General features: G+C 54.4%; 3 protein-coding genes across 3 annotated transcripts; 1 reads left to right on the plus strand and 2 right to left on the minus strand.

The window, feature by feature from the left end:
• Window positions 1-98: 98 nt before the first annotated feature.
• Window positions 99-2,611, minus strand: NCS54_00131100 (Hypothetical protein; the record flags this gene model as incomplete). The annotated part of the gene is made up of 2 exons (XM_053146940.1): window positions 99-2,032; window positions 2,086-2,611. The coding sequence occupies 2 exons, from the start codon at window positions 2,609-2,611 to the stop codon at window positions 99-101; spliced, it is 2,460 nt and encodes an 819-aa protein (XP_053002915.1).
• Window positions 2,612-3,850: 1,239 nt separating this feature from the next.
• NCS54_00131200 (Hypothetical protein) lies at window positions 3,851-5,076 on the minus strand (the record flags this gene model as incomplete). Its single annotated transcript, XM_053146941.1, has 5 exons — window positions 3,851-3,973; window positions 4,066-4,214; window positions 4,271-4,365; window positions 4,425-4,617; window positions 4,677-5,076. 5 exons carry the CDS (start codon window positions 5,074-5,076, stop codon window positions 3,851-3,853), a joined length of 960 nt encoding a protein of 319 aa, XP_053002916.1.
• Window positions 5,077-9,465: 4,389 nt separating this feature from the next.
• On the plus strand, window positions 9,466-11,018 carry NCS54_00131300 (Hypothetical protein; the record flags this gene model as incomplete). The annotated part of the gene is made up of 2 exons (XM_053146942.1): window positions 9,466-9,930; window positions 10,002-11,018. 2 exons carry the CDS (start codon window positions 9,466-9,468, stop codon window positions 11,016-11,018), a joined length of 1,482 nt encoding a protein of 493 aa, XP_053002917.1.
• Window positions 11,019-11,478: the final 460 nt, after the last annotated feature.

The following is an 11,478-nucleotide window of genomic DNA, read 5'->3' on the forward strand; positions in this document are numbered from 1 at the left end:
CCTCGCTATTCTGTGTAAACAGCCAACCAACATCCATCCCATAAGTATGGTTAATATCCAACAGCACAAGCCCAGTTTTACCCGTCAATCCAACTCCATCATACTACAAGACCCTCTTCCGAAGCCTCATCTCGTTCAAGCCGCTCGAGTCCTGTCCCAACTGCGCCGTAGACGCGCAGGGGTACCGCAATTTCAAAACTCTCACATATCAGATTCTCCACGGCCACAAGTACTGTGCCACCCTTCTCATCTTGAGAGATCTGTTCCAACAGTGGGTGAGGTGCCAGTCGCTCAACACTGTCGGGAGAATCATTCCCCTGCGATGGCACCACAAATTCGATGCGAATCTTCCAATCCAGGCTCACTCCGCTCGTCACAAACTCAGGAGTAGCGGTTATCGGAATTGTCGGGTTAAATGTGACGCGTCGTGAGTACATTGTTGCCTCAGATGATGATGAGTGTACTTTTCGTGTCACTCGGTGAATGCTCGACTCGGATCGTATCGCCAAAGACGCGTCTACCTTCTCTGAGGTCTCGAGCGTAGTGTGTACCGCATAACATGGGATATCGGCATCTGTAAAATCAATCGCCATGGTAACAACTTCTCCCAGTCGGTATGCCGGCCTTGTAAGCATAACCACACCAACTCGTTGTCCGTTGCGGGCGATCTCAAATCGGTTGGGGCTCTGCTGTCCCCCGGACGTCATGTTGCTTCTCATAATCGCCAAATGAATTGCCTCTTGGGCAGTGCCCGCATCCTCAAAGGCTGAGGGTCGTCTCGAGTTTCCTCCGCCTGTTGGTGAGAGAAGGATACTACCGCTTTCATCTCGGGGCCTGTGCACCAAGTCGTCCACGTAGAGGAGGAAATCGTTCAACGAAGATTGCCGTCCTTGCACTCCGTTCGTCTTTGCCCCTTTGCCAGTGCTCGATGGGCTCTTAACCTGAGCCTGGTCTCGGAGCAAGATGTAGGGATTCATGAGATCGTGCCCCAAGATCTCACCGTGACTATTCACGCTTCCAAGGACTCGGAAAGGAACCTCGACGGATTTAACCTGTTGCTCCTTGGATCCTCCGGCCCTCTGAGTTCCGATAACCAGGCTGTAAGAAATCTTGACTGCCTTTCCTCGGTGGGTTGGAGGAAGTCCCTTGGGTAATCGGAACGAATACTCAAATACCCGGCTTTCTCCGGGTGCCAGTTGCAAATCAACAAAAAGAATAGACTGTGGTGTCGTAAGAAGAGGTACTGATTTCGAGTTGGCCACTCCACGCATCTCCTTGATGGTACTGAGCTCTCCACCGCCCAAAAAGTCGCCCAGGGAGCTGCTGAGTCGGCTCCATCCAAAACCTCCTAGGAGGCCACTATCACGTTTGGACTCGAGGCCAACAACACCTCCCCCTTGACCAACAATGGCCTTCTTCTTGACCTGATCGAAGGGGCTGAGGCTGACCAGCGATCCGTCCAGTGTGAACGAGCCTTGTAATTGGGCGTATCCCATCATCAAAGACTCTGGTGCTCTTGATTGCGGCGATGGCATACCGAGACTTCTTCGAAGAGGCCGCGCGTGCCCCCGTACGGGCTGCTGTGTCACGTATTCCGATACGAGGGTTTCTGACGAGTTGTTGCTGACGGAGTAGAATTCTCCACTGCTTCTTGGTGTTCCTCCCAAGACGCCACTGCTTGCCAAAATTCGGGCAGCGGGAGCAGACTGTTCATTGATCGTCGGAACGCCATCTTTAGAGCGCAAAGCCAGACCATTGAACTCGGCTGCACCATTTCTAGGACTAAGCATGCTCTCGTTTGTTGATCTTGATAGGCTTGGTGGTGCCTCCGCGGTTGGCGACGGCGCTGCAGGGAAGTGGAATTCTGGCACTGGATTCGGTGATGGTCTTGGAGAGGCCCTAGGTGATCTTCGGCCGATAAGAGCTGGTGTATTAGGGGCTGTAGGTGGTCTAGACATTCGGCCAAATCGATCAGGTGGGGGATATGAAGCATGGAATAAAGGTGAGCTAGAGAAACGAGGAGAGAATGATGCTAGCAGTCCAAAGGTTAGCTGATGGTCATATGCGCGAGTATACGCTGCCTACCAGAATGAGGCCCGGGCGAGGGTTGATTCTGAGCCCGAGGGATAATCTGTAAACTAGAGGCACGGCCGTGGCCGCGATGAGGCCGTTGAGGTCGCGTCGGTACTTCATTTCGTTGGAGATGGTCCTCGACAGTACTTGTAGATCCAATCGAGACAATGGAGACGGAGCGCTTGTGGGAGTGTCCCGGCTGGCGATCGGTTGTGCTCGCGGATGATGGCCATTGTACCGAACCCGACCGACTATGAGTCTGCGACGATGGCACACTCAAAGATAAGGCAGAGCGACGATGGCCTCTGCCCGAGGATGCCGACGGCGGCGGGGTCAAGCCATGGTTGGACTTGGGCCTCCCATGCAAAGGAGAGGCCAGTCGACTCCGTTCCGACTGCGGCGGTGGCTGCTTGGGCTGACCCGGACCTGGCGCGACATTCTTAAAGATGATGGTACATTTGACATCCTCGCCAGCGAAGACAGTCTGGTCGTGCCAGCGGATGAAGACGCGGATGTTGCTCGGTCCGTCTGGCGCCATTGCGAGAGAGGGAGGAGAGGACAGCCCGCTCAGCGATGAGCGCGTAGTTGGAGACGGCTATGCGGAAGCAGGTGCAGCATTTCCGCACGAGGGCATTGTCGGGATCGAGGCGACGGCGCGGGAGACGCGAGATGATCGATTAGATGGATGCGATAGCAGGAGCTGCTGAGGAGTCGAGCGAGATGCAACGTCATGAGGGTTTCGGTGAAAGGAGACGGAGGAGGTTCACGCTGGGCGGGCTTGGCAGGGAGCCCCGGAGCTACTTGCACCAATCGCTGCAGGTACCTGCGTGGAGCGCAACCCCTGCCCGAGCCAAAGGTACGTACATGTGGTCGCAAGCGGGAGGGCCGACTTCAACGTGGACTCTGGGTGATGAGAGTTTCCCACTGCATCGAGATCAAATTGCTGTTGTCGTCATGTACCAATTGAAATTTTCATAAATCTGCCATGTAAGAGTAAGAACTTAGGAAAATCTTGATTTTAGGTCCTTTAAAATGTGTCTTTATCCATCATCATCGAGCTCTTTGTTCCATCCTCAAATATTCCAACGTCCTCACCTAACCTAGACACAACCATGTTCAGAGCATTCAGACACGCCCGCCTTGTTCTCGCATCATGTAGACCACGAGCAAGATGCTGCGCAGCGCGTTGCGGTGCTCTCAACACCCGAGTACCACGTCGGACTTTGAAGCGCCGCTCCCGCCTTACCGGCAACGCGAAAGCTGAGGAGATTGTCAAGCAGGTTCGTGAGGCACTGATGGAGTTCGAAAAGGAGAAATGGGATGCGATGCCATGGTACAAAAAGTATGTATGCAAGGCTAGATGTTGGCTTACTATCGGTTTTTGCGTTAGTGAAGGCTGGCAATGGAACGTGGTCGCTGCTTCGATCATTTTACTGACCTGGAATAACATGAGAGGCTATCAGAGGGAGATACCGACAACATCTCTTTGCAGGGAGAGAGCAGAACCTCGACCACGTTCATACTATTACAGTAAACGCCACTCAACAATAAAAAGAAAGCTTAACTTGTTGGTTCTGAAGTTCGCAGTACAAAGCGAGACGCTTCAACGTGTTCATCATAGTGGTTGACTGCCGATACGCTGTCAATTCCCTTTCCCCGAAACGCCATGTGTTTGCCACAAAGTGATTCCGACTGCCCTAGTCAGACATTTAATCCGTATTCCGTACGCCATTACCAAATCACACAGATGAAAAGACCCAAATCCTCATGTTTTACCTCAATCGTCCTCGGTGAGGTCAAAGACCTCTGTCCCGTTATCCAGTTTGACCACCTTGAGAGGCCGGACCTCTCGTGGCACAGATTCAGCCTCCCTCTTGACGCGTCCGGACTCACTCTTGACCTGTAGCCCAAGTCAGTAACATGATACGAATACACTGCGTCGGGTCGAATCTTGTGGCACGGGAGCAGCTAGCGGCGTGGACAGTGACTTACTTGAAGGTCACGTAATCTTTCCCCAGCTAGGCGCCGAATTTCGTCTTCGGTGAGGTTCAAGAGGCTAGCATCAGCTGGAGATGATGTGGCTAGAGGCTGTGTTTCTGCTGATGGAGACCGTGGGATAATCATTTCCCGCTGAAGCGCTTCTGTATCACAGATCAGTCACCCCTCTCGGTATCGCCAGGCAAGGTCACTAGCATACCACGGGATCGATAGTGGAAGAAGATCGTTCCGAGCACATTCTGATTGTGAAGTATGGTGCATTCTGAAACGGGCGATGCGGTGCTGACTGCTAGGCTGCAAATCGATCTCTTAGCAGTGAATCAAGCGATATCGTCTGAGGTATCAGAACATACGACCCCTGATGGCTCAGTTCTCTGCCCTTCAATGCCTTTTCCGGGAGTTCTCGATCTTGGCTTTGGATACCGGCCACTTGAATCCGAGGGACTCGCTGACCAGTCTTTGCGGCCACCACAACCGCCTTGATAACCCCTAGACCTTTAGCACGCTCCATTTCGCTGGTCATGTCTTCACCGGATCCGGTCTCGGCTGGTATCCCGTATTAGCTCATGGATTGTTACCCCGTATTGATATAGAGGGCATCGTACTTGTGGTGATGGAAGAAAAGACGAACTTCTTGAAACAAGGCTGCCCACCCTCTTCCTCCGGGCGACAATATGCATCCGCGACGACTGCGGTGCGAGATGATTGTCCAAGAAGAGTATCGTTTTGCACGACAATGCCTGATAGATAAACGCCGTCAATGTAGACGGAAAGGGAGACTGAATTGTTGAATCGTGGAAAATGGAAGGCAGAATCCACCGTCAATTCGATCCTGAACTCTGCACCGGTCTTTGCCTCGATGTAACAGTGGGTAACAGGACCAGGAAGCTCTGGGCCGGTACCAAAGATGGGTGTCTGATCGCTTGGGACTTCATATTCTGTGGCAATCTCTCCGGCGACGCTGACATTCACCGATACATGGGATACTCCAGGGAGGACGGCCATGGCGAAGAGTTCGGATCGAGCGCGCGTGCGCGAGGGCCGCGTGCGATGCGGTCAATGGAAAAATGATTGCTGGGGATTGAGAATGAAAGTGCACGGGAACTTGAAAGTAAACTCGAGGCAACATCTCGCATGATTCACTGCCTGAGCATATTTGTGCTGCACTGACTTAGGTTGGCAGTGCCTCATCACTGGCAGCTCAACGGCCATTCGCAGATATTGCCTGTAACGTCATTGGCTGAAAAGGCATCCTCGCAAATAAAACCGTTGAATAGAAAATAATTAAAGGTCAACTGGAATAATTTTCTACCTTTGACTGGAGGACCGCTGCTAGTATCCGAGAGAAACAGTAGTGCCTGCCTACCTGGGTGAGTTGGGTGCTTGTCGCTTGATAGCCTCCCGACGGCTGGTATCAAACAACCTAGGTGCTTCAAGCTCTTTGAATGTTTGCTGGGCTTCACTAAAAGCCCGACAGGTTCTGTTTGCCCTTGGCAATGTCGGGCCATTTTCAGGGGCCCAACTCGAGCACCTTGGAGAGAATACTCGACGGGTCTATAGGAGCCATAGAGCAGGGAGGACCAGAGATACCATAGAAGACAAACAAGTCAGTAATTTGACCCCTCAAAGAGAAAACATCACAGATCTGAATCTCTTTCGCAGATCTAAATCTCTGTGAGCAAGATTCAGAGTAGTAGCAGTTTCTCGGCGGCAGCCGCGTCAGAACCTACGCAGAGTCTGAGCTCGACAGCATGGGGTCTGATGGTCTGAGAGTCTGGGGAGGATAAAGGAAAGTCTGGGGAGTGAGTCTGGGGCGAGATTCCGGGGATGGCCGTGCCCTGGGTTAAGGCCTGAGGGTCTGGGGTGAAAATCTGGGGGATAAGGGGGCCATCGTAAGTTCCGAAGATTGCCGTCACAATTCGGAGGGAAAGCAGCCAGACATCAGTCCATTTCGAGAGGCATTTTGACCAGGAGGGAAAGCAGGGGCCACTAAGCCACGGATGGGCCGGTGCGGACGAGTGATGGACACAGGGCGTCGAGTGGTCAGTCCATGTGGCAGCCGCAGCGAGGGAGCGAGCCAACGTGTCGTGTCGGTCGTGTCTGTCGTGACGCTCGTAGTAACGGAAGTCTGGGGTCAGATCTGCCTATCTGGACCCGGTACGTGCGTGCCTATCCTCACGCCCACGTTGGTTGGTCCCTGACCCGACGGCCAGTCCCCTGATGTCGGGGATGAGGAGAAAGACTGCGGCCCCCGGATGTGGGGTTATGCAATCGAGGCGTGCGCAGAACGTACGGATGAGAGTGATCTGGCGGGGTAGAAGCATGGAGTCGCGGACCCGTAGATGCTGCTGCTGCTGCTGCTGGAGATGGATGGGCATGGCATGGAATGGCATGTATGTTTAAGGGTTAGCTCAGTCAGATTGGGGCTGAAAGAGGACTGTATGTAGGTCTCCAATCTCAACAAATTGCCGCTCTACAACAACTTCCATATCACCGTTCAGCCACTGACTTGATGCGGAGCGGGCGGACGTGATGATGTGTTTTGCGTTTGCGGCTCTCGAAGAAGGGGGATCCCATGTTGTTGGAGATGTCCCAGCCGTTGGTGTTGATGGAAACGAGATGGATCCTGGGGAGGAGCCGCTAAGCCTCGACTCATTGACCAAGGACGATGAAATCCGGAGGAAGCATGGACCAGATTGAGCCTCGATGGGCGTGGGAGGCAGTCGTTGATTGACTGTATGTTGTTGTGTAGTGGTGGTGGAAGCGCTGGGGGGCGGGGGGGAGACAGGCCGGTACGTACCGAGTGGAGCCCGCCCCCGCCGTCCCCGGCGAGACGGAGACGGAGACGCAGCGGAGCCGCAATCGCCCACAGCGAGTCTGCGGGTCCGCGAACAAGCTTCACTCACACTCACACTCACAGAGTGAGAGAGACCTTGTCGGCCTAGAGGAAGCTGGGCGGAAAGTCACGGGGCCTGCAGAAACCGTCCCAGACTAGACTAGACAGGATTGGGAGCGCTTTCACGGACAAGGGAGGGCTAGGATGAACGGCTCTTTGTCTTGAACCCCAGGAATTGGAGACTGGTGGAATCTAGCCAGTCATGGCATGGCAAAAGGCGCTTGGCTTGTCGCTCATCATCAGGCCCCTTCCAATTTTTTTCTCTGGTGGTGCGGGGTTAATGCTCGCTCCCCTTTACGCCGAGGGAGAAGAGAGGAGCCCCCATTCCGTCCCCCAGCAACCAGAGAGACCAAGATCTTTTTTTTTGTTGAACCGCTCCCTTTTTCAGCGAGTGGAGGATTACTATCTAGTGGGGCGCTCTAGAAGGAGACGGAAAAAATGTCTTGTTCGGGTCAGGAACACGCGAAGAGGACCACAGTTTACGGTGCATCTCGGTGCGTGTGGTTGTAGAATGACGGTCTATTCACTCACTAACAAGCAAGTGATGGACGGACTGGTTTGGAAACACGACGTCAAGGTGGGGTGGACGGCGCTAGAAGGAAAGGACCACGGCAGAGCGCAACTTTCAGACCTCGATCAACAACACATGCCACGCTCGTCGGTCGGTACATAGGGAGGTAGGTTAATTGCTCGTCTTACACGCGGGCGGCGGCTGCGGCTTGCTCCAAGGGAAGGGGGCGTGCAACAACGCGGTTCCGTTGATGATGGGATGGGGGGGGCACACGAGGCACAAGATAGAATCGTCGACGCTGGAGGGTTCAAGCTGCGGCCATTTTAGGCAATGGTCGGCTGATCTGCCCCAGGTTACAGGAGTCAAAGCGGTGCGTAGCCATGCGGGAGCTATGCGGGATGGGGAAAGATGGGCTGCGCTGGGCTTGGGGAGATGAGGGATATGGATGGAAGGAACATGCAGACACCGTACGTCTTGCTCTACTCGCCTTCAGTCCGAGCAGAATACTGCGGTTGCAGTGCGGCTCAGAACAGGGTCAGACGAGTTGATGGCGATAGTATCCATCTCGTTAGCTGTCATCAACACATATGCTTGCCAGGTTCATACGGTATGTCTGGATGTCCGGAAATCTGGACATTGATGTGCGGATTCAATGCCCCAACATGGCTTCGTTTCAACTGCGGCGCCTGGTCGACAGACATCCATGTAGGTACCTAGGTTGGATCGGCTCCGGGGCTCTGCATGCACTGATTTGTCAGGGTCGGGTGCATTACAATTCAGGGCGCAGGGCAACGGGAGAGAGGAATCTACAGTGGTAAACACAGACACTCCACCAGATCCTCTCGCCTCTGACACATGGTTTGATCTGAGCTTTGACATGACACACCCGCTGTCGACTCGAGGAGAGAGTCGAGTCGAGGGCGGTATTGCTCGGGGCGGGTCCCCATCTTCCTCCGTCTCCTGGCCCCAGCTTGATTGGCCACCGGTTGCGGGGAAGCTTGATGGCCCTCGGCGGCGACATGCCTGGCCCTGTCCAGGGCCGGCTCTTGTGATTCGCGGAGCCGTTCCTTGCTGTCATCCACTTTGGCGGGGGAGGGAGATGAAGAGGCAGTGATGTCCAAGACAGGCAGACAGGCAGAATATCCAGTGCCTTCAATGCAACAGAGGGCGGCATGTGTTGGGCAACCAAAGGCGTGAATGGCATGGAACAAGTCATCAGCCTGCACTGGCCGAGTTTGAGTTTACCATGGCTGGCATACACACCCACGACATGGTACCCTGGCTCACCTAAAGCGCATCTGCGGCTCATGTCTGAGATACTGGGAAGCCAGGGTTCCGGTGGAGGTTCCGGCGGAGGGGAGATATAGCACAAGGAGAGAAAAAACAGAATGCCCTTGAGCCGCTCTTGGTGTGCTACCGTTCACTAAACCACCTGTACCGACTCGGAGGCGCAACGTAATTCTCCTCTTACTGTATCCCGACTACTACAGCAACCAGCTATGCAACCCGCAGCTCGCAGCCCACCACCGCCACTACTGTACTCCGCAAAGGTCCTCCGGCCGCTCCATCGTAGCTAACCTACGGGGACAAACGGGTACCGCTCTCGACGCCGCCGCCCGCCGCAAAGAGGCCGGTACTCCGTACCCCGTACCTAACCCCTGTCACGCCGAGGAACCTCGAGAGAGGCGAGGCTGTTGCGGGGAAAGGGCGTCACTCTGTGGCCAAAATCTTGCACCCCCTCTCTTTTGCGGATGCCACACTGCACCCGCACCCCCTCCTCTCTCTCTCTGTCCCTCCCTCCCCCATCTCAAACTCCTATCGAGCACCGAAAACCCCGCGTCGAGCTCAAAGATAAATACTCCCGTCCTCGTCGTCGGTAATTCTGTTTTCCTCATTCCAGATCATCCTCTCTCATCCTCTCCTACAATCACCTCGACTCCTCTCAAGATACCCAATATCCTCTTCCTTTCTATACACATCAGTCACAATGGCTCCTCTCACCACCGAGCTCTCCACCCCCATCACTGGTACCTACCAGCAGCCCATCGGCCTCTTCATCGACGGCAAGTGGGTTGAGGGTGTCGACAAGAAGAAGTTCGAGGTCATCAACCCCTCCACCGAGGAGGTTATCACCTCCATCTGCGAGGGTACCGAGAAGGATATCGACCTGGCCGTCGCCGCTGCCCGCAAGGCTTTCGAGGGCGAGTGGAAGAAGGTCACTCCCCAGCAGCGAGGCAACCTCCTCCTCAAGCTCGCCGACCTCGCCGAGAAGAACCTCGACCTCCTCGCTGCCGTTGAGTCCCTCGACAACGGCAAGTCCATCACCAACGCCCGCGGCGATGTCGGTGCCGTCGTCGGCTGCCTCCGCTACTATGGTGGTTGGGCCGACAAGATCGAGGGCAAGACCATCGACATTTCCCCCGACATGTTCCACTACACCCGCTCTGAGCCCGTGAGTTCTTCCCCAAACCTTCCCCAGGTTTCAGCCTCATCCATGTGCCGGCACTAACAAGCTCCCCACAGATTGGTGTCTGCGGTCAGATCATCCCCTGGAACTTCCCTCTTCTCATGCTGGCATGGAAGATTGGCCCTGCCCTGGCCACCGGTAACACCATTGTCATGAAGACTGCTGAGCAGACTCCTCTCTCCGCCCTTGTTTTCACCCAGTTCATTGAGCAGGCTGGTTTCCCTGCTGGTGTCTTCAACCTCGTCTCCGGCTACGGCAAGACCGCTGGTGCCGCCCTCTCCGCCCACATGGACGTTGACAAGATTGCCTTCACTGGTTCCACTGTCATCGGCCGAACCATCATGAAGGCTGCTGCTTCTTCCAACCTCAAGAAGGTCACCCTCGAGCTTGGTGGCAAGTCCCCCAACATCGTCTTCGAGGACGCCGATATCGAGGAGGCCATCAACTGGGTCAACTTCGGTATCTACTACAACCACGGACAGTGCTGCTGCGCCGGTACCCGTATCTACGTCCAGGAGTCCATCTACGACAAGTTCCTTGCCGCCTTCAAGAAGCGAGCTGAGGAGAACAAGGTCGGCGACCCCTTCAACGAGGAGACCTTCCAGGGCCCCCAGGTTTCTCAGCTCCAGTACGACCGTATCATGAGCTACATCCAGTCCGGTAAGGACGAGGGTGCTACCGTTCTCACCGGTGGTGAGCGTCTCGGCAACAAGGGTTACTTCATCAAGCCCACCATCTTCTCCGATGTCCGCCCCGACATGAAGATCATGCAGGAGGAGATCTTCGGCCCCGTCTGCGCCATCTCCAAGTTCAAGGATGAGGATGAGGTCATCAACCTGGCCCACGACACCGCCTACGGTCTGGCTGCCGCCGTCCACACCAAGAACATCAACACCGCCATCCGCGTGTCCAACAGCCTCAAGGCCGGCACCGTTTGGGTCAACTGCTACAACATGCTTCACCATCAGCTCCCCTTCGGTGGTTACAAGGAGTCTGGTATTGGTCGCGAGCTTGGCGAGGCTGCTCTGGCCAACTACACCCAGAACAAGTCTGTCGGCATCAAGCTGTACTAAGTTACGAAAACAAAGCGAAATGGGCACTTTGGGAGGATACTGGAGCGGCGTTGTGACTGCATGATCAATATGTATATGATTCCACATTAGTTTTGCGAATTGACCAAGAAATGTCAAAGAATTGATTCAATCTGTTCTTCTGGTGATGTTTCTCTTTGGTGTTGTTGTAGAACTGCCTAATTGGGTAATGGACCCACACAATCTCAACGGCTACCCGAGCAGGGAAGGTGGCAACAGTACCGCCTTGATCGAGGAAAGATCGAGACACCAGGACAAAGGCATAAGCTTATCCTCCTCTAAAGGTAGTAAAGAATATATGATATGAATGACTAAATAGTAGATGAAATGTACCTAAAAGTCATAATGCTTTATAGGAACGAGACAGCCCTTATTACTGTTCTGGTGTTTTGTTTACTTCTTGACCCGCGTGAGTACCAACTTCTATAAAAAATGCAAGTAG

Source organism: Fusarium falciforme, chromosome 1, assembly GCF_026873545.1.
Source record: "Fusarium falciforme chromosome 1, complete sequence".
NCBI classification, from domain to species: Eukaryota; Fungi; Ascomycota; class Sordariomycetes; order Hypocreales; family Nectriaceae; genus Fusarium; species Fusarium falciforme.